Genomic DNA, 23,442 nt, shown 5'->3' on the forward strand with positions numbered 1-23,442 from the left:
TTATGAGGGGCATAGATAGGATGGATACTAAGGAGCTTTTTCCCTTCGTTGAGGGTTCTATAACAAGGGGGCATAGATTCAAGGTAAAAGGCGGGAGGTTTAGAGGGGATTTGAGAAAGAACTTTTTCACCCAGAGGGTGGTTGGAGTCTGGAACTCACTGCCTGAGAGGGTTGTGGAGGCAGGAACCCTCACAACATTCAAGAAGCATTTGGATGAGCACTTGAAATGCCATAGCATACAAGGCTACGGACCAAATGCTGGAATATGGGATTAGATTAGACTGGGCTTGATGGCCGGCGCGGACACGATGGGCCGAAGGGCCTCTATCCGTGCTGTATAACTCTATGACTCTATGACTCTATAACAGCGCTGTGGGAGAACCTTCACCGCGCGGACTGCAGCGGTTCAAGAAGGCGGCTCACCACCACCTTCTCAAGGGCAATTAGGGATGGGCAATAAATGCTGGCCTCGCCAGCGACGCCCACATCCCATGAACGAATAAAAAAAACTTTCCGATTTCGTGCAGCCGACCATGAGCCTCACCCACTGGGAGCAAGTATTAAAAACTTGGTTGTTTAGAATAATGATCAATTCCCAATATGTCAGTCTTGAGGCTCCCTAGTGGAACACTTAAGTTCTCATTCAGTCCCATTCTTTTTGTCTTCCCTTTATCTTTCACTGAATTGTTTTTGGATATTGCATCACCGTGGCAGATCCCCAACTGGTTAAGCTCCCTAATGGGACAGTCCTCATGAGCTGAATGTTTAGTTTTTTTTTCTTCCATGTGTATCTCATTACTTTTTTTTCTCTAGATCTGTTATCACAGTATTGGAACGTTAAAGCCATCTAATAAAGAAAGACTTGTGTTTCTGTAGCGCTTTTCATAACCTCAGGATGTGCCATAGTGCTTTACAGCCAACAAAGTACTTTTTGAAGTGTAGTCACGGTTGCAATGTAGGATAATAGCACTGATCCAATTCACTTCCCTGTCATTTTTGAAGCAGGCCTTTTGAAAATTGACCGAACAACAAGGCAGACATAGGATTAAACTATGAGCAGTCCTTACGGTGTTCAAACAACTTACCAGAAGGTGTATGACCACCTGCAGATATACACTCACTATCAGTGTATTTCATGGCAATAACAGTCTTGTGATCTTGATCTTCATTATTATTTTGTTCTGCAAATTGAAGAAGAGGTTAGCTATGAATTCAGTAATGACTGATTACGATCTGCATTAACCTTGAGATTAGACCACGACACCCCTGCAATCAATATTTCAGCTCAGTTACTCATTAATCAGCGATTCTTGACCGTAAAACCTTATTCTTTTATCTCAATATCACAATTTTTCCTCTGGCAGGTAACTGGTTAATCTATTGGTAATAAACAACAATTATTGGTTGAAATTGTATTGTGCGATATTAGTAGCAAATGTGTTATTAAAATAGAAGGCTATGGAATTTTATATGAAGTAATTAATGATTACTTTTAAATGGAGGTAGGAAGGCAGACAGAGGAATTCCATATGGAAGCATTAACACATTCCTTACCAATATTGCACAGTGCCATTAGGCTCTTAAAAGTGCCGTTTAGTCAGCGATTCTTCTCCAAAAAAGTTTCAGGGCTGTGGTGTAGCAGCTTGGCATCTCAACCTGCCCTGTCGTGGGTTTGTGCTGTCAGTTCCAAACACAGCCAATTCTGACTCTTATAAGGGAGGCATCAGGCAATGGGGGTGAAACTGGACTTCAGTAAAAGTGCGAGACGGGCGATAGCAAATCGGCAATCCTTTTAAAATCAATTGAAAAGAAAATCAGTGTGGGCTGCTGATTCGCTATCAGCCCATTTCACGCCTTCACTGAAGACCAATTTCACCCCCAGTGTCCTCGACCATAGAAAATTAGGAAAATCAGAGGGCAAGATGACCTATAACTGAGAAAAGAGTGGAGTTCCTGGTACAGAGTAGTACTGCAGAGTCCTGAGCTGAGACTGAGCCTCCCTCCCACTGAGAAGCACTTTGCTTCATCTTGGCGTCTCGCCCAATGGTCTGGCTGAGATCAGGAACTCAGATGTGCAGGGAATTTAAGGCACAAACCTACATCCCAATACTCTGATATAGCATGAGACAGGAACTGTAAATTTTTATATATTGAAACCAGGAAAAAATTAATTTCTGATCAATTTTCACTTAAATCACACATATTGCTTAAATGACAAAGCTCTTTGGGATCATACTGCCTTTATCATCATGTATTTGATATTTGTGTTTTTTTTCCAGCATTAGCAAAACAACACATAATGTAATTATTCTACAATTATTCCATACCATGGAGGAACTCCAGAATGATTTGCGACCACCTGGGGGTTAAATTGGAAATGGGCGGAGACGCAAAACCGGTAGTATCGCATCAGTCGCCTGTTATACGCACCGCCTGATATACACACCTATTGACATCGATATAACTAAATAGCAGGTGTATCCTATAACAACCGGCCAATGCGATTCCACCTGTTTTGCATCCCCGCCCATGCCCAATTCCTTCACCCACCACCCACCACCCACCACCCACCCCATATTTGTCACTTCTGTTTCCTGTTCTCACAATTGAGTAGTAATGCTTCAGAGATAATGGGAGTGATTTTAAACCCCAAGAACGGTTGAGTTGGGGGCGGGTGGGTGTTGAAAATAGTTCTTTTTTGGGTCATGACCGCAACCCGACTTTATTTCCGGGTTTAATGTTGGCGTGTAAAAGTACAGGCTTCCCACTGGGAATGCAAAGTCTGAAAATTTTGCGGTTGTGACCCAAAAAACCAATTATTATCAACTCCCATCCGCCCCCAACCCACCCGTTCTTGGGGTTTAAAAATCACCCCCAGTGCCTCAAATACAATGATAACATCTGGTTCCATTACTTTTAATGAGTTTCAGTCAATGTAGCCCTTGCTTTTCAGTCCTCCCACCAATGGTGGCACTGTCTCGTGACTCACCATTTGGACCTGTTACAACAAACACAGCTAAAACACATTCTATTTCTTCTGACTCACCACGAGCAGTAACACACAGTAAGTGAGCTAATATTAAATGAAACCCCAAAGGATCCAGCCAGGAACTGATAAGACCTTCCACACCTACATCTGCTGGGGGTTTGAATTTCACACCCTCAGGTCTGGGAGTCTACCTCTTTGCTGCCAAAGTGACTAGGCCCTTCCTATTTTGAAAATGTTTAAGCCCATGCTTACTTCATGAATTATCATTCTACTTTGATGTAATGTCCAAATAAGCACTCAAATTGGTGTGATAATAACTAGCTGCTTTTATTTCCAGACCTTCTAGAGTATTCCGTCAAAGAATTACAAAAGCAATACAAGAGAGACCTTGGAGTGTATTTACTACAATATGCCTGCTCCCATTAGGGAGCCATCTAGTGTTCAATTACTAATATGCAAGTACCATACATATTCTACACCCAGGGCTCCACTCTTTTGTCATTATTAATACAAAAGTCTTTGAGAAAAAGCACTGTTGTGCAACTGATGTCTCACGCATGGTCATGGAGTCCTGCTGTTCAATCTTTGACCCATTAAGGATACCAACCTGCTCAACCTTTAACAGGCTGAAGATCAGGCCTATTGTATTTCTGCCTTACAGATGTGCATAAACACATAAAGGTGGGTAACTCATGTCTTTCAGGAGACATTCTTGCAAAAAGGAGCTTTTCTTGCATAATTGTTTGCTGCTTTTTGTGTACCATCTAAACACTCAAGCAAAAAGAAAGAACTTGCATTTATATAGTTTCTTTCATGACCTCAGGTCGTCCCAAAGCGTTTTACAGCCAATGAAGTACTTTTGAAGTGCAGTCACTGTTGTAGGAAATGCAGCAGTCAATTTGCACACAACAAGGTCCCACAAACAGCAATGAGATAATGACCGATCATCTGTTTTAGTGATGTTGGTTGAGGAATAAATATTGACCAGGACACCATGGAGAACTCAACTGATCTTCTTCAAATAGTGCCATGGGATCTTTTACATCCACCTGAGCCTCAGTTTTAATGTCTCATCCAAAAAGCAGCACCTCCAACAGTGCAGCATATAATCAGTACTGCACCAAAGTGTCAGCCTGTATTTTTTGTACTCAAGTCTCTGGGGTGGGACCTGAACCCACAACCTTCTGACTTAGAGGCAAGAGTGCTACCGATTGAGCTGCAGCTGACACCAAGCAGTACCCCTTCCTGTTGACTAAAAGGATGGCAGTGTGTACAGGTTCATGAATGGCAGTGTGTACAGGTTCATGAATGGCAGTGTGTACAGGTTCATGAATGGCAGTGTGTACAGGTTCATGAATGGCAGTGCGAATGTAATCAATGTTAACTTGTTCCGAGGGAACGCCACTCATTTGAAAACAAAATGGAACCTGCCTCCCCAGTTGGTTCTGCTTGCCGCTACTGAACTCAACGGTACGGGATTTCTAGTCAGTTATTGTGTTATTGGTGCGGTGTTGAACCTTGAAAATCAAGCTCCTATGCCCTGGGACGTCGGCTCTTGCTGCTTCTAGCAGCATTTGCTCGCCATCTGAATGCCACTGCTCCCTCCTGTGCTTTCACTCCACCCTAAAGTTTGGGAACGTACCACAATGTGATCAGTAAGTGAATCTCATTAATGCGTTGATTAACAAGCAAACAAAAAAGCATTAATGCAGGGTTGACATGCTAAGATGCATGAGAAAAAATTACTCCCAAGGGGCATGCACTAAATTTAGGACCCACTTCATTAATGCTGAAGAGCAACATTACTGCCTCTTAGTGCACACTTAGCTTGGACGCAAGTTCAAACACAGCGTAAATTAACACCTTTAGATGCAACAATGTTTAACAGCAGAAAGTTGTTTCTCAGTTAGGGGGAACAACCTGGTTGGATCAGTCCTAAGGTAGCAACAAAGTGGGTGAATCAGTCCCAGCGAGAACGAAATGCTGGATCAGTCCAGGCACACAGTGGGATCGATTCTGACATTAGGGTGACTGCTCATTCCAGCGGTGAAGAGCCTCCGGCCTAATTTACATTCACCAGGTGAGCTCCAGGGTGTCAAAGAGAAGTCCTGACGAAACTGGCTAGATTTAGCAAAGGAAGACAGGCTAGAGCTGCCACCAGCAAGGTAGGTAGTGGGAGGGGGGTCGCAATCGTGAAGGGTGGGGTTCCTGGGGCAGCAGTGACTCAGGTTACTCCTGCTCCTCCGAGGCCCACAAAAAAAGTTCAAGACTTACCTTTGGCTGGGCCTCTTCTCCTCCAGCGCCCGTGGAACTGATCGGAGTGTGCATTACGCAGGCTCCGACCTAAAATGGCAATCGGAGGCCTATTTGCATCACAGGACCCTGATTTCTATCTTAAAAGGGGCCTATTGCTTGAAACGGGCGGGTGCTTTGGACACCCGGCGGTAGGCCCCTTTCAAAATGAAGCCGGCCGTATCGCGGGCGGTAACAGAACGGTAACTGGGAGTAAGGCCACTGATCCCACTGTGAGGCCGTTACCGATCCCATTAACACCAGGCGAAGGGCAGTGAAAATCACACCCAGTAGGTCACCTCCTATCGGCTACTCATGGAGTCACACTGATGACAGCAAGACCACAACTTTGTTGGTGGTGGGAGACAGCATGAAATTAAAAAAGGGAGAAAAATTGATCAGTAAAGGGGAGAAAGTTAATCAAAATCAACGATATTTGCGGTCAAGTCTAAACGCAGCACCTATCATTGGTACTTTGCACTTTGTTGTTTACGGTGTGTTGTTTTAATCTCACTAAGTAACATTACTTATGTCTTGACAATGCTAACTGCAATTGTCACCTTTGAATTCTGTCTGCAAAGGATTCCATATCATTGTCGGTGTTGTATCACCCCTCTAGTTAAACTCACCGCTCTGCTTACACTGGTCAGATGTCCCCACGCTGCCGTCGTTGGATTGGTTGGAATCTCCTCCATTGGTCGATGGTGGCCAACCCATGATGTCATCCTCAGTGGCATGCAGATTCTGGACCAGGAAGTAGGTGATCATTTTCCCTTTGCCTTTCACGTTGATCGCTCCCCTCTCCACTATTTCAAAGCCTTTGTTCTGCAGGGCTCTGTATGAAAAACGTAGCATTCTGTTGGAATGTGTTTTTGTAATAATATAGACAGAGGCCGCAGTCCTTGTCTATATACCAGAAATAAAGAAAGAAAGAACTTGCATTTATATAGCGTCTTTCATGACCTCAGGACGTTCGAAAGCGCTACACAGCCAATGAAGTACTTTTGAAGGTCTACTCACTGTTGTAATGTAGGAAATGCTGCAGCCAATTTGCCCACAGCAAGGTCTCACAAACAGGAATGTGATAATGACCTGACAATCTGTTTTAGTGGTGTTGGTTGAGGGATAAATATTGGCCAGGACACCCAGAGAACTCCCCGCTCTTCTTCGAAATAGTGCCATTGGATCTTTTATGTCCACCTGAGAGGGCAGACGGGGCCTCAGTTTAATGTCTCATCTGAAAGATGGCACCTCCAACAGTGCAGCACTCTCCCAGTACTGCACTGGAGTGTCAGCCTAGATTATGTGCTCAAGTCTCTGAAGTGGGATTTGACCTCATGACCTTCAGGCTCAGAGGCTACCACTGAGCCAAGGCTGACACACGTAAGAGTTCTCGATGCAGGATTCAAACACTTGCAGGTTTATTAAGGGTTAAATGAACATCCATACTCAAAGCCAACACCAAGATTACAAGCAATCCCTTGCTGAAGAAGAACATATGTTACAGCCACTTGAGCTCAACTTTCCAGGTCCCTTCCTTCTGCTTCATCTTCTAACTTCACATTTCAATATCGCCATTTTTCTATCTAATGACATTATTTCCTATGATCTTTACACCAGTTCTCACCAGACTTTCTCAAGAAGTTCCACGTTCTCTAAACATCTATCACCCAAGTCTGATGTCTATGATCTCCAGGCTATAGGATTGCCAACTCTTGTTCGACGTATTCCTGGTGGTTTCATCACATGACCTCCAACCTCCAACAGCCCACTCGGTCAAACAGACTTTCTCCCCCCATCTCCAATACTTTTATAACTAATAAACAAAAGTGTTCAAAGAAAATCTAAAAAACACATTTTTTTTAATGCTCCAATGATTTTTCTCCCGGGTTGCTTGCAGCAATGTCCAGGGATTAATCTTTAATTCCTGGAGACTCCAGGGCAATATGGGAGGGTTGGCAACCCTACAAGACTAGCAGGCATTTAGGTTCTAGTGAAGCACAGAATGTATTATATGTTGGCTTCACTGCAGATAGGTTGGTCTCTCGGCGTTTAGAAGCAGTGATAGAGGTAGGCCTGAATGTAAACGTGTGCAGCCTGACCTGCTTCTGACCTCTGTGCAGACACTGCAAGGTTCTCCAGGCTTTTCACTTTTAGAGCTTAACATAAGATGGATTCTTTTACAAAATGGATTCCTTTACTAACGCTCGATCTTCACCTATAACAATTCCACTCACCGTGTTAAAACAGACTGCTCGCAAATAAATTGTTCATCCCAGCCAAAGTCCCTTTTGGGGTGTTTGGGACTGAGAGAATATGCCTGAGTTGGGGAATGCTCCACTCTCAACACCCAGTATTCACACTCCAGATGCCCCTGGTCAAGTATAGCACAAACCAGGCGCAGAGTAAATCATCTACTTTTGCTTGGCCACATGTCTTGAACCCAACTACTGAAGACCAATGGTATGGTAGTGTAGTGGTTCTGTTCCTGCATTAGCAATCTAGTAGGCCTGGACTAATAATCCAGAAGAATGTGAGTTCAAATCCCACCATGGTAGTTTGAGAATTTGAATTCAGTCTAAAAAAAATCTCAAAGTAAAAAGCTGTTATCAGTAAAAGTGAACATGAATCTGTCGGATTATTGTAAAAACCCAACTAGTTCACTAATGCCTTTTAGGGAAGGAAGCCTGCTGTCTTTACCCAGTCTGGCCTATATATGACTCCAGTCCCACACCAATGTGGTTGACTCTTAACTGCCCTGATGAAGTGGCCTAGCAAGCCATTGCATTGTATTAAACTGCTCTGGGCGACTAGAGATGAGCAATAAATGCCGGCCTTGGCAGCGATGCCCACATCCCGAGAATGAGTTTAAAAAAAGACCACGAGCTCCATCAGTAATGCACATTGGAACTCTACCCCTGCTCCGCTCAAACCACAGTGTGTGACCTCATACTGTTGTTAAGCTGCAAATAGAATTTCCAAAGTTATTCTGTAACACAGTGCAGCTGATGCACGGTCTTGTTTCACCTTATGTAAATAGCAAGGTATGCGCCGTATTTAACTCATAGGGCTGGGTTTCCCTTAATCTGCCTCCAGAGGGTCCCGGCAACAAACGGAGCTCACTAGTGTCCCCGCCCCCCTAGGAAGATTGAGACGGTGCTGTAGCAGGATCATCGCGGGGCATTAAAGGGGCCACAGGGCCCCAGAGACAGGAAAAACTCTTCCACTGACAGGCTCGGCCTAAGACCAAGGCTTTCAGTGGATATGGGATTGGAGGGAGAGGACGCCCTCTCCTTCCACTTACAACAGCTGGGGACATAACCATTGCTACCCCAGACCTGGCAGACCTGGGGAGTGACGGCAAGGCGGGCAGACAAGAAGGAAATTGGCTGGGATCCCCTGCCCCACGCCATTGCCGACATTCGCAAGTTGCAGGCGGCTGAAGAGACAGCCAGCAACACCCTCCCCAACCCCCGCCTTCCCCCAACCATCTTGAGCGAGGGGAGGTAAACGGAGGTCAGTAGGCCATATCAACCGATTTTCCCTCTGTTTCCACATGATTTGGGGTAGGATAGAAAACACAGGCTATATTGTTAGAATCTGACAACAATCTGTGAACAATGGATTAAATTCTCCCGATTCATGGAATAAAGAAAGGTAGAGCGGAGAGCAGGGGTGCGGCTGAATGAAAGCCTAATCTTCGAATGGAAATCAGCATTTTATAGGATCAGGAAGTTCTTTAAAAGAACAGATTGGTTGTATGTAGCGTAGGCCCGCTGCCAGTGAGGGAAGCGGCCTGAAATTCATCGACTTATTGCGGGCGGGTGGGCGGCCTGTGGAGGCACGACAGGTCCCGGCAGCTGGCCCAAATTACGCAAACGGAGCTCGAAGCCTAATGTCAGGCCGACCATAACCAATTTCTGCCCCTCTATCCGCTGCTGTTGCAAATCTGCAAAGTAGCACAGGAACGAGCTGAAATAACTGGTGTTTGCCCCTTGAAACAGTGCCTTCTATTAGTTGATCATAGAGGCATTTAAGGGGAAGCTAGATAAGTACATGAGGGAGAAAGGAATAGAAGGGTACGCTGATAGGGTTAGATGAAGAGGGGAGGGAGGAGGCTCGTGTGAAGCATAAACACCGGCATAGACCAGTTGGGTCGAATGGCCTGTTCCTGTGCTGTAAATTCTATGTAAAAAGTCTGTGGTTCAAACCTTCCAAGCTAAAGGAGGCCATTTAATCTCTCAGGATTCTGATACAATAAATAACTGCAAATCCCCACCACCTCCATTCAACGGCATTACCATCGTCGAATCCCCCACCATTAACATCCTGGGGGTCACCATTGACCAGAAACTTAACTGGACCAGCGATATAAATACTGTGGCTACAAGAGCAGGTCAGAGGCTGGGTATTCTGCAGCAAGTGACTCACCTCCTGACTCCCCAAAGCCTTTCCACCATCTACAAGGCACAAGTCAGGAGTGTGATGGAATACTCTCCACTTGCTTGGATGAGTGCAGCTCCAACAACACTCAAGAAGCTCAACACCATCCAGGACAAAGCAGCCCACTTGATTGGCACCCCATCCACCACCCTAAACATTCACTCCCTTCACCACCAGCACACTGTGGCTGCAGTGTGTACCATCCACAGGATGCACTGCAGCAACTCACCAAGGCTTCTTCGACAGCACCTCCCAAACCTGCAACCTCTACCACCTAGAAGGACAAGAGCAGCAGGTACATGGGAACAACACCACCTGCACGTTCCCCTCCAAGTCACACACCATCCCGACTTGGAAATATATCGCCGTTCCTTCATCGCCGCTGGGTCAAAATCCTGGAACTCCCTTCCTAACAGCACTGTGGGAGAACCTTCACCTCACGGACTGCAGCGGTTCAAGGCGGCGGCTCACCACCACCTTCTCAAGGGCAATTAGGGATGGGCAATAAATGCTGGCCTCGCCAGCGACACCCACATCCCATGAACGAATAAAAAAAAAACTCACACCATCCTCGCTGGCGCCTATATCAAACAAATGGCACTAACTCGTTTGGCATTACCATATTACAAAGGGGCAGTTTACAATGTATTAACAGTTATTTTGGACAGTTCCACAAGAGGCACTTGCACTGACAGTGCCTCTGTAATGCAAAGATGTTTGCGATGGTGTATTTACCCGATTGTCCAGGTTATAATTCCAGGAAAATGAATGAAGCTGCTCGAAGTCTGCACTTCCCGACTGCTTCCCGTGGTTGTTAACAATGCAAACAGCTGGTGGAGATTTCGGGCAGCTTCAATCAGCTATCTTTACCATCCACTGCGTATAGAGGGCAAATTGCATTAGCACGACCGTGCCTGCTCAATGCAGTGGGGACTGTATTGTCATGGCACAGAAGCACCACAGCACTTTGTGAAGATCTGGCTCCAACAATAACAACTGGCATTTATATAGCGCCTTTAACATAGTAAAACTCCCCAAAGCACTTCACAGGAGCGTTATCAGACAAAACCTGACACTGAGCCACATGAGATAAAAGGACAGGTGACCAAAAGCTTGGCCAAAGTGGTAGCTTTTAAGAAGCATCTTAAAGGAGGAGAGAGAGGTAGCGAGGTGGAAAGGTTTAGGGAGGGAATTCCAGAGCTTAGGGCCTAGGCAGCTGAAGGCACGGCCACCAATGGTGGGGCGATTAAAATCAGGAATGCGCAAGAGGCCAGAACTGGAGGAGCACAGAGATCACGGAGAGTTGCAGGGCTGGAGGAGGTTACAGAGATAGGGAGGGGCGAGGCCATAGAGGGATTTGAAAACGAGGATGAGAATTTTAAAATCGAGGTGTTGCCAGACCGGGAGCCAATGTAGGTCAGCGAGCACAGGGTGATGGGTGAACGGGACTTGGTGTGAGTTAGGATACGGGCAGCAGAGTTTTGAATGAGCTCAAGTTTACGGAGGATGCAAGTTGGGAGGCCGGCCAGTAGAGCTTTGGAATAATCAAGTCTAGAGGTAATAAAGGCATGGATGAGGGCTTCAGCAGCAGATGAGCTGGGGCAGGGGCGGAGACGGGCAGGGTTCGTTACCTGTTTGCTGTCGGGCTGAGATGGATTTTGCCTGGCACTCCATGGCTCTCCATCCTTGAAGCAGTGTTAACTGTGTCACCAAATAGACAATATCTGGGCATCTTCTCTCCAACCACTCCAGCCAAAACCGGTCCAGTGTGTACACCAACTCGAATCTGATTGCGGAAAAGAAAGAATTCAAACTAGGACTTCATGCCAATTGATCATAAGAGCCCCGTTACTCAAAAGTCTGTATTTTTATGTTAACTTACCGTTGGGTGAAAAAATATCATTCTTTGGTTCTTGTATTATTGATGTCTGAACACTAGGGCCCTGCACGGATTCTGCTGGTCTCCTGCCGTAACTCCAGCAGGAGAACGGAGAAGCCCACACCCAGTGTAAACAGCTGAAAATGGCCAATTAGGTCGTTTGCCTGCGGGTTCCGCTTGTCTCCTGCCGGATGTGGAAGTGCATGAAGGGATACTTGACCATATTAACTCTTTATTAACTCACTTAACTCACATAATAGGTTTAGCTACAGCACACATAGAAGCACAATTGTGTAATTACGTTTGAGCCTTGGTATGTTGATAATTAAGCCTAGCACAGCCTGGCCTTCCCTTGAGATAAGGATGTAACTGACTACAGAATATAATAATAATAGAGTTGATGAATGGCCATGAAGCCTTGAGACTGGCTCCAGCCTTACTGATAACGAGGAACAGGAATGTAGAGAGAAAGGAGATAACTGCATCTGCTCAGGCCTACGTGCAAGGTAACAAGATGGCTATGGATGTTCGGGGGCAGGCTCACTACTTGATTGACCAACTACCTGAGCCAATAAAGAATGTACGTGTACGCCCATATTCTGTAACAGGTGGGCGTTGTCTACTGAATTGTATAAACATGAGCTGTTTCATTGACTCAGCAAAGTTGTACCCTCAACCATTGTTTTGAGGTGCTCTTCCACTTGTATACAAGTTGGGGTTCAATAAAGTTTCTCCTTGTACTACTTTGTTTGGGTGTTAATGCATTTGTATAGTGTTAAGTTTCGACACGGAGTTTGAGATGGGAGACCGAGAGAAGTCCCTTGTGGAACCTTAGGGTCTAAATGTTAAGCAGGCGGACACTTCTGTTAAAATGGAGGACAAAGGAATTGCATACAAACAAGTTAAGCTCAGAATTTCAAGGCCACGGCTGAAAACATTTGTTCTGATGGTGTTACTGCCAAGTCATAGTTTCTGATGTTGGTTCAGTTCAGTGGTAAATATTTCTTAAGCGATTTTAAAGTACCAATTGAGGTAGCTATTGGGCCCAGAACTGATTAACTCAAGTAAGGCCCATTCTCTGATATTGCACATCCTGTGTTATGAGTATCACAAGGGCCACTTTAATTCTCACTCCTGCACAGAGATGTGTGTCATAGGAACATAGGAACAGGTGCAGGCCATTCAGCCCCTCGAGCCTGTTCCGTCATTCAATTAGATCATGGCTGATCTGTATCTTAACTACATCCATCCCTTAATACCCTTGCCTAACAAAAATCTCAGTTTTGACATTTTCAATTGACCTAACATCAACAGCTTTTAGAGGAGAGAGTTCTAGATTTCCACTATCCTTTGTGTGAAGAAGTGCTTCCTGACATCACCCCTGAACAGCCTAGCTGTAATTTTAAGGTCATGCCTCCTTGTTCTGGACTCCCCCACCAGAGGAAATAGTTTATCTCTACCTACCCTATCAACTCCTTTAATCATCTTAAACACCTCAATTAGATCACTCCTTAATCTTTTATATTCAAGGGAATACAAGCCTAGTTTATGGAACCTGTCCTCATAATTTAACTGTTTTAGCCCCGGTATCATTCTGGTGAATCTGCACTGCACCCCCTCCAAGGCCAATTTGTCAGTGAGCGTATATCTGGAAGTTGGACTCGAGCCCACCACGATTTTTAAAATGTCATTCTCAGAATGTGGGTGGCACTGGCAAGGTCGGCATTTATTGCCCATCCCTAGTTAACTAGAGAAGGTGGTGGCCGTCTTCTGGAACTGATGCAACTGAGTGTCTCGCCAGGCCACTACAGAGGACTGTTAAGAGTCAACCATGTTGCTGTGGGACTGGAGTCACATACAGGCCAGGCCGGGTAAGAACGGCAGGTTTCCTTCCTAAAGGGCAATAGTGAACCAGCTGGGTTTTTATGACAATCCGACAGCATCATGGTCACTTTTACTGATACCAGTTTTTTTTATTTCCACTGTCCTGGTGGAATTTGAACTCATTTTATCGGGATTATTAGTCCAGGTCTTTGGATTACTAGTCCAGTAACATAACCCCTACACCATCGTTCCCATGAACAGAAACACACCCAAATTTACTCCATTGCAAACAACATAAAGTCGCTACATTTAACCCTGGAGCAGACCAGGGCTGTGAGAAATGGGAAGAGGGCATTTGGCCCCCTAAGCATGTCTTGTCGCTATTTTCTGTCCTTCACACTGGACGAAAAGGAGCCCCATTTAATTCGGGTATCCAGAGTTGCTGGGCCTGTGCTTTTGAATGTGTCTTCAGTCAAAGGGGCAGACTGCACCTTCAGTGTAGGGCTTTTGCATTTTTTACCCACATTTGGGTGAGCTCCCAATAAGTGGGGTTATTAATGCCAGGAGCACGCTCAACCTCACTGTGAAAATGCAGCCAGGGTCAGCACACTAACAATCGGTGCCCCACCAACGTAAGAGTGGGGAGTCCAATTGAAAATCCATGCTAGGGACACTTATATAAGAAAGCAGCATCTAAAAAATAACATCAGATATCATGGTGGGGGGGAATTTTAACCAACGAGCAGTCGGCCCAACCAGAACTCATTGGACGTCGGCGGGAAGTGGCTGGCCAGCTGTTAAAATCGGGCATCTCGGAGACTGGCGACCCAAGGTAAGTGCGGGGACGGGGGCTCCGGGGGCTCTGGGGCGGTCAGCGGTTTGGGAAGGAGGGAAAGGGATGGGCAATCCTGGCAAGGGAGGCCTACACTTCCCTCGTGGGGCCTGGAGGAGCATTCCTGCCATTCCTGGCCACACAAAGAAAAGAAATAAACTTACCTGGAGGGCCCTCTTCCCCTGCCAACCCTCCTCCCGCTAGCTTCAGCCTGTGGGGAAAGCCGCAGCAGCAGCAGCTTCCCCCGCGCAGGCTTCAGGTTAAAATGGCAGTCGACCGCCGCTGACGTCATCAGGACCTGGTCTGCATATTTAAAGAAGGACCCTGCGACTTCGGGCGGGTGTCCTCGCTGCCTGAAATTTAAAGCTGCAGTCTGCGGGTTCAAGCCAGGAGGCCAGCGGGTAAACCTCCTGCTCCATTTTAAATGCCTCCCTGTCCAATTCCCACCGGGTAGGGGGAGTTGAAATCCCCCCCCACCGACAAGAGTTGGGAAAGTGGATTGGAGATTAGTCAAGGCATCAAGATAATCTGTTCAAAAGGTGAAATATTGGTCGTAATTTGTCTCGATCCCCATCCCAAAGAGTGATTTTTTGGAAATGTATTCTGAATATTTATTACTTTAATTTTGTAATAATGGGCTCGATTTTTGAGTGAAGTCGCGGGTGCGTTGGGGGCAGGGGGCTCCGAAAATCACGGAAATCCCGAGCGCCAATCCGCAGACTTCTGGGTTCCCCACTGACGGCGGCGGAGTAGGATTAGCTGGATATCTCTAGCATAGAGCTAGCACAGACTTGATGGGTCAAATGGCCTCCTTCCATGCTGTAACCTTTCTATGATTTTCTATATTTTCTGCCACGATTCCTTCATCCTGAGGGAATCCAACATCCCGCCCCTCTTCCACGCACCAAACACCCTTAAGGGCTGGCTCCTCGGGGACAAGGGATACCCCCTGCACACATGGCTTATGACAACTCTGAGGAACCCCATCACTGAGCAACAGGGTCGATATAACAACAGCCACATTGCCACCATGTCTACAATTGAATATGCTATAGGGCTGCTCAAAATGCGCTTCAGGTGTCTTGATCGTTCTAGGGGAGCGCTTCAATACACACCAGACAGAGTGGGACGCATTATAGTAGTGTGTTGTGCCCTGCACAACATGGCACATCAAAGAGGGGTGCTGCTTGGTTCTGCCATCCACATCTGCCATCCACATGGAGGAGAAGGAGGAGGAGGACGAATCCATGGGAAGAGCAGCGGCTCACCTGGCTGCTCGTGAGGCCAGGGAGTCACTGATACGTGAACGGTTCTCCTAACATCAGAAAGTGCGAAGAGTCCAGTCCTCAGACCACCTGGAAAAAGCAGTGCCAACACCAGCTCCCCCACCCCTCCCTGCACAAAACAGGCCTGCAATTACACATACACCCACTGTAAAGTGACCCAATGAGTGGCATCATGTGTCGCCGTTCATGGTGAACCTCATGAAAGGGCCCTATCACAAAAGCCAGTCAAGAATGGCCAAGACGTGGCAGTTGTGATGACAATCATAACATTTAATGTCACTTTAACAAAAAGCAAATAAAGATGAAAAACATGACCAACCGTCAAACACCCTTGTGCATCCCCTTCGTGATCACAAAATCTTCACCTTACTCTTCCGACTACTTCTACATGGTGCATCCCCTGTGGCTGCAGCAGAGGTAGTGGCAGGTTGCTCGTGTTCACGCCCTGACCGATAAGATGCTTTGGGCCTACGCCCTCTGGGTTTTGGATCCCATGAGGGTCCCTCAAAAGACTGCTCCACCTGCACCTGTGCAGGGGCGGACTCGGCCACCTGGAGAGGAGGCAGCATTGCGGGAACTGGTTGAGAGGGGGCGCTTTGATTGGTGTCCCCGTTTCCAGGTCCCCTTTCGCCAAAATCCCTCTCCCAGGCCAGGCCCACATCACTCCTACCACTCTGCTGGACAACAGTTTGGAGGACACGTGTGGTGCCTTGTAAGGCCAGTGCTAGTGTATCTGCCTGCCTGTTTAAGGTGGCAGAATGTTGCTCACCGTGAGTCTGAACGGCCGTTATTAGGGCCTGAATGGACTCATTTGTGCTTGAAGCTCAACGGAGGCTAGACTTCTCTCCATTGCAGACATTCCTGCACTTACCTGTGACACTATCTCAGATTGTTGCTCAGTTCTCTGTGACACTATCTCAGAGATTCCCTCCTGTACCTGTGCCACCATTCCACTCATGCAGGAGTTGGACTCCTCCATCCTCTGCGCGATTGTGGAGAGTGCGCGTGGCACCTGTTCCAGCACCTCGCAAATGTGCTGCTGCCCCTCGATCATTCTCCTTTTAAAGGATGGCCCCCGAGGTCCAGCACCTGCGTCCAGCTAAGCAGAGCCTGGAGAGGAGTGCTCCCAACCACACGGACTCTCCACAGCTGCCCCTGCCACCAGTGTCTGCTCGTGCTCACTTGTGTGTGGTGACTCACCATGTGCCAACCCAACTAACTGAGGACTAGGACCCACCAAGGTGTGAGTATCTGCGCTGGTGGATGGCTCGCTAAGATGTGACGGTGCCGCCTCAGAGGCTGGCAGGTCCTCTGAGGAATCGTCCTCTGCGGTCGCTGAAGGGCCTGAAAGAGAACAGAAGGTTATATTAAGCATTATCACAGATGTGTCATGTTACGATGAGCATACTGAGGTGTTGAAGATCGCAAGCATTGTTAACATCAATTCATATTGTGAGTGCTGAATGTTAAGTTGTGTCACCAGACATTTGTCAGGTGCTAGTCTCGGCGTCCCCGACGGACAGGCACTGGAGGGTGCGGCTGAGCTCCAGCGCCTCCTGCTCCGCATCTGTGAGGACCATTATTCCACTATTTGTTATGGCCCCCCTCCAGTCCACGCCCTCTCGCGTGTGTTTTGCGCTCTCTTCTCCTACAAGGGGAGAAAGTACAGACGTGTGAGTGAGTGATGGTGAAGTGGTCAGCCGATGAATGCATTGGTTTGGGTGAGGCTGACCGTGAAAGAGATGCATCAGAGGGTGAGTATCAGACAAAGACATCACATTGGATGAGGATTGGGGTGAGTGGTAGTGGTGGGATGACTAATGGGGAGGTGAGGAAGTGCTGAGGAAGTGAAGGTAAGTTGAGGATGAGCCTTAAGTGGGTGTGAGGAGTAGGCTTGGCAGTGCAGAATGGTGTCAGAGTGGGCGGGGGGGTTGGGGACGGAATGTAGGAGAATGAGTAAGTGTACTCACTTTGGTTGACCTAGTTAGGTCATTGAAGCGTTTCCTGCACTGGATCCAGGTGTGGGAGATGTTGCTCCTGCTGGTGACCTCCTCTGCCACCTCGAGCCAGGCCTTCTTGGTGGCAGAGGCAGGCCACTTCCTCCCGTCCGCCGGATAGAACACATGCCTCCTCCTCCTCCTCACCCCATCCAGTAGCACCTGGAGTTAGGCATCATTGAACCTTGGAGCAGCCTTGCCCTGTGCTACTCCATTGTGGTGTGTGGGTCTTTGCTCCAGCAAAAGCCTTTGGAGCAATGGCCCTTTAAATCGAGCTCCTCCCGCTGACAGCCTGTGATGCGGGTCCGCAGTCCGCCAGCTGTGCAGCTTTCTGATGGCAAACCTGGAAGCCACGTTAAGTGGCACCAATTGAATTGTGATCACGTGGGAAATGGACATTTTTATTGGTCAGGTTACCCGTGCGCCCATTCACCCCCCCCCGCTACCATTCCACCTCCATTCTAATATCGGGGCCAATGTCTCTGAAAATTTAATTTCCAAGAAAGGAAACAACGTTGGCAACCTGGTGAGGGTTAGGATTATAGTTACACTGATCTTGTCATGTAACGTTCCTTGGGACATTGCCACACACAGACTGATGACATTTGCCTACAGTCTAACAGCAATCGCCGGCCTGCAGCCTACTACCAATCCCAGCAGTTGCTGCTGTTCCTTATTCAGCAACTGTGCGCCTTCTCTGCGTTATTGCGAACCAGATGTTTGGCTACAGGACGGTGGGGGATGTGCCTTTGTACCTGAATAGGATCTCCAGTCACCGGATTCTTCACCCTTCTTGCAGCCATCCTCATTCCCAAAGCAAAGTTGGCGACTCTCTCCGCGTGGCTTGCAACAGCAATGGGCACCCCTCCGACCACCATATAGGCATCCCCAATGGTTTCAACCTACACACGGTCCAAAGGACATTCATTTACACATCAAACCAGTCAGCAGTTCTCAAGAGAATTTTGTACCATAATCCTAATGGAACAGGTCCTCATGTGAGGTACCAGTTCAACCATTTCAAGACACTGGGAAGATCTCCAGATCACGAGCAAAAAGTGACATGAGTTTGCCATTTTCTCGGCCAAATCAAGCCTAACACGTGCTTTTCTGGGTCTTTGCTCTTGCGCAGTTCTGTAATATTCAACACCTTTTTCCAAAATTGGCATTAAAACAACAAAAAATCTAGCAATCTCTCACAAACTAAGGAGGCTGTTCAATTCTCATTAATCTTCAGGCTGCAGCTTAACTAATGTAAACCATTGATCCGGTTGGTAAGGTATTTGGTCTTTAGATTGAAGCTGCCAGAAGTTTTTCATCCATTTAAATCAGAAAGTTTATATCATACACGCCATTTTCAGTAAAAGCACCTTGGTTCAGCCCAGAGGGCCCCCAGGAGCAGAGATTGCCTTCCGGGGGCCCGCAAGATTCAGTTTGGGGCCCTTACATTTTACTAGGCAATTGGGTAGAAATTGTTTATTGTTGCCCCTGTTTTTCAGACGGAGGGCTATGTATGCCCTGTGCCCCAAGAAGGCCTGACAAAACGTTATATTGCCCTCGGACAATTTGCAGGCGTCCATCCGGCCGCCTAAAACATGGGTTAGGCTCATTGCATATGCTAATGATGGGCCTATTGCTTGTTACAGGCCTGAGTGAGTGACCATCATCAAAAAGGCAGGTGATGTTTTTTTTACGGTTGCGGTGGAGCACTCTCGAGAGCCACTGCTGACCCCCCTCCATAAGAACATAGGGACCATAGGAACAGGAGTAGGCCATTTAGCTCCTCAAGACTATTTCGCCAATCAATGAGATCACATCTGATCTGTGACCGAACTCCATTTACCCTCCTTAGCCCCATATCCCTTAATAACTTTAGTTAACAAAAATCTATCAATCTCAGATTTAAAATGAACAATTGAGCTAGCATCAACTGTCATTTGCGGAAGAGAGTTCCAAACTTCTACCACCCTTTGCGTGTAGAAGTGTTTCCTAACTTCACTCCTGAAAGTCCCCGACTCTAATTTTTAGGCTATGCCCACTAGTCCTAGACTCCCCAACCAGCGGAAATAGTTTCTCTCTCTCTCTACCCTATCAGTTCCCCTTAATATCTTGAAAACTTTGATCAAACCACCCCTTAAATTTTCTAAATTCCAGGGAATATAACCCTTGTTTATGTAATCTCTCCTCGTAATTTAACCCTTGGAGTCCAGGTATCATTCTAGTAAATCTACATTGCACTCCCTCCAAGGCCAATATATCTTTCCTAAGGTGCGGTGCCCAGAACTGAACACAGTACTCCAAGTATAGTCTAACCAGGGCTTTGTGTAGCTGTAGCATAACTTCTGCCCCCTTGTATTCTAGTCCTTTAGATAAAAAGGCCAGCATTCCATTAGCCTTTTTGATTATTTTCTGTATCTGTCCATGACATTTTAATGATCTATGTACATGGACCCCTAAGTCTCTTTGGACCTCCACTGTTTCGAGCTTTTCAATATTTAGAAAGTACTCTGATCTATCCTTTTTAGGTCCAAAGTGGATGACCTCACACTTGCCTACATAGAAATCCATTTGCCACAGTTTTGCCCATTCACTTAATCTATTAATATCTCTCCATAATTTTATACTCCCGTCTACACTGCTTACAATGTTGCCTATCTTTGTGTCATCAGCAAACTCGGATATGCGGCTCTCTATCCCATCATCTAAATCGTTAATAAATACAGTGAATAGTTGAGGCCCCAACTCAGATTCCTGTGGGACACAACTAGTCACATCCTGCCAATTTGAGTACCTGCCCATTATCACTACTCTCTGTCTCCAGCCCCTCAGCCAATTTACTAACCAAGTCAATAATTTACCCTCAATTCCATGAGCTTCAACTTTAGCTAACAATCTCTTATGAGGGATTTTATCAAATGCCTTCTGGAAGTCCATATAAACAACATCCATAGACATTCCCCTGTCCATTACTTTAGTCACCTCTTCAAAAAATTCAATCAGGTTTGTCAGGCATGACCTACCCTTTACAAATCCATGCTGGCTCTCTCTGATCAGCTGAAAATTTTCAAGGTATTCAGTCACTCTATCCTTAATTATAGATTCTAGTAATTAGATATTAGGCTAACTGATCTATAATTCCCTGCTTTCCCTCTCTCACTTTTATTATTGTAAACAATTTTACAACACCAAGTTATAGTCCAGCAATTTTATTTTAAATTCACAAGCTTTCGGAGGCTTCCCCCTTCGTCAGGTGAACGATGTGAACTTAAACAAAGCCAATTACAAAGGTATGAGGGGTGAGTTGGCTACAGTTGATTGGGAAACTAGATTAAAAGACATGACAGTAGATAAGCAATGGCGAACATTTAAAGAAATATTTCATAATTCTCAACAAATATACATTCCATTGAGAATAAAAACTCCTTGGGAAAAAATAAATTAAGGATAGTATTAGGTTAAAAGAAGAGAATTACAGTATTGCCAAGAAGAGCAGTAAGCCTGAGGATTGGAAGAGTTTTAGAAACCAACAAAGGATGACCAAAAAATTGATAAAGAGGGAGAAATTAGAATATGAGAGTAAACTATCAAGAAATATAAAAACAGATTGTAAGTGCTTCTACAAGTATATAAAAAGGAAGAGATTAGCGAAAGTAAACGTGGGTCCCTTACAGGCAGAGACAGGAGAAATTATAATGGGGAATAAGGAAATGGCAGAGACATTGAACAGATACTTTGTGCCTGTCTCCACGAAAAACAGACGCAAAAAGATACAAAAAGCATACCAGAAATGGTGGGGAACCAAGGGTCTAATGAGAGTGAGGAACTTAAAGTAATTAATATTAGTAAAGAGAAGCCCGGAGATTACGAAAACTTTAAAAACCAGCAAAGGATGACTAAAAGAATAATATAGAGGGAGAAAATAAATTATGAGAGAAAACTAGCAAGAAATATAAAAACTGACAATAAAAGCTTCTACAAGTATATAGAAAGGAAGAGGGTAGCTAAAGTAAACATTGGTCACTTAGAGGATGAGACTGGGGAAATAATAATGGAAAACAAGGAAATGGCAGAGGAATTGAAGAGCTATTTTGTATCTGTCTTCACACTAGAAGACACTAATAATATACCAATAATAGTAGAAAATCAAAGGGCAAAGGGGAGGGAGGAACTAAAAACAATCACTATCACTAGAGAAAAAGTACTAGGTAAACTAATGGGTCTAAAGGCTGACAAGTCCCCTGGACCTGATGGCTTGTACCCGAGTGTCTTAAAGGAAGTGGCTACAGAGATAGTGGATGCATTGGTTGTAATCTTCCAGAATTCACTAGATTCTGGAACGGTCCCAGTGGATTGGAAAACTGCAAACTTAACATCCCTATTCAAGAAGGGAGCGAGACAGAAAGCAGGTAACTATAGACCAGTTAGCCTAACATCTGTCATTGGGAAAATGCTAGAATCCATTATTAAGGAAGTAGTGGCAGGATATTTGGAGACTCATAATACAATCAAGGAGAGTCAACATGGTTTTATGAGGGGGAAATGGTGTCTGACAAATTTATTAGAGTTCTTTGAGGAAGTAACGGGCAGGATGGATAAAGGGGAATCAATGGATGCAGTATATTTGGATTTCCAAAAGGCATTTGATAAGGTTCCACATAAAAGATTACTGCACAAGATAAGAGCTCATGGTGTTGGGGGTAATATACTGGCATGGATAGAGGATTGGCTAATTAATAGAAATCAAAGAGTTGGGATAAAAGGGTCATTTTCAAAATGGCAATCTGTAACTAGTGGGGTGCCGCAGGGATCAGTGCTGGGGCCTCAACTATTTACAATATATATCAATGACTTGGATGAAGGAACAGAGTGTCTTGAGGCCAAATTTGCTGATAATACAAAGATAGGTGGAAAAGCAAGTTACGATGAGGACACAAAGTGTCTACAAAGGGATATTGACAGGTTAAGCGAATGGGCAAAAATTTGGCAGATGGAATATAATGTGAAGTCATCCACTTTGGGAGGAAAAATAAAAAAGCAAAATATTATTTGAATGGAGAAATGCTACAAAATGCTGCGGTACAGAGGGATCTGGGTGTCCTCATACATGAAACACAAAAAGTCAACATACAGGTGCAGCAGGTAATCCAGAAGGCAAACGGAATATTGGCCTTTATTTCTAGGGGGATGGAGCATAAAAGCAGGGAAGTCATGCAACAACTGTACAGGGTGCTGGTGAGACCACACATGGAATACTGCGTACAGTTCTGGTGCCCTTATTTAAGGAAGGACATACTTGCATTGGAGGCAGTTCAGAGAAGGTTCACTAGGTTGATTCCGGGTATGGAAGGTTTGTCTTATGAGGAAAGATTGAACAGGTTGGGTCTATACTCATTGGAGTTTAGAAGAATGAGAGGAGATCTTATTGAAACATACAAGATTCTGAGGATAGGGTAGATGCTGAGAGGATGTTACCCCTCATGGGGGAATCTAAAACTAGGGGGCATAGTATCAGAATAAGGGGTCGCCTATTTAAGATGGAAATGAGGAGGAATTTCTTCTCCCAGAGGGTCGTGAATCTTTGGAATTCTTTACCCTAAAAAGCTGTGGAGGCTGAGTCATTGAATACATTCAAGGCTGAGTTAGACAAATTTTTGATCAGCAAGGGAGTCAAAGGATATGGGGAAAGGGCGGGAAAGTGGAGTTGAGGTAAAAATCAGATCAGCCATGATCTCATTAAATGGCAGAGCAGGCTCGAGGGGCCGAATGGCCTACTCCTGATCTTATCTCTTATGATCTTATGGTCTCTTAAAGTACTGAAGAAATTAATGGGACTAAAAGCCGACAAATCCCCTGGACCCGATGGCCTACATCCTAGGGTTCTAAAAGATGTGGCTGCAGAG

At 45.7% G+C, this 23,442-nt stretch overlaps 1 protein-coding gene and 1 long non-coding RNA gene across 8 annotated transcripts in view; one reads left to right on the forward strand and one right to left on the reverse strand.

The window, feature by feature from the left end:
* The window catches only part of LOC137327137 (uncharacterized), a 38,719-nt gene extending 31,650 nt beyond the window's left edge, over nt 1–7,069 (forward strand). Inside the window, exons 2-3 of the long non-coding RNA XR_010964371.1 lie at nt 5,901–6,037; nt 6,902–7,069. This is a non-coding gene — a long non-coding RNA (uncharacterized lncRNA). The remainder of the gene's footprint in view (nt 1–5,900; nt 6,038–6,901) is intronic.
* Nucleotides 1–23,442, reverse strand: part of LOC137327135 (guanylate cyclase soluble subunit beta-2-like) — a 110,785-nt gene that overhangs the window by 12,565 nt on the left and 74,778 nt on the right. For 4 of the 7 annotated variants that reach the window (XR_010964369.1, XR_010964370.1, XM_067992618.1 and 1 more), the window contains exons 12-15: nt 18,298–18,444; nt 11,356–11,510; nt 5,911–6,116; nt 1,086–1,181 (exon numbers count right to left, since the gene is read on the reverse strand). Coding sequence is in view for 5 of the 7 variants with exons in the window: in XM_067992618.1 (XP_067848719.1) it covers nt 1,086–1,181; nt 5,911–6,116; nt 11,356–11,510; nt 18,298–18,444 (604 nt within the window). In the remaining 2 variants the exon portion in view is untranslated. Of the gene's footprint in view, nt 1–1,081; nt 1,182–1,560; nt 1,790–5,910; nt 6,117–11,355; nt 11,511–18,297; nt 18,445–23,442 lie in introns of those variants that run through there. The other 3 variants (XM_067992617.1, XM_067992620.1, XM_067992619.1) reach the window with 3 other exon arrangements.

The sequence above is a fragment of the Heptranchias perlo genome, chromosome 11, assembly GCF_035084215.1.
Source record: "Heptranchias perlo isolate sHepPer1 chromosome 11, sHepPer1.hap1, whole genome shotgun sequence".
Lineage (NCBI taxonomy): Eukaryota > Metazoa > Chordata > Chondrichthyes > Hexanchiformes > Hexanchidae > Heptranchias > Heptranchias perlo.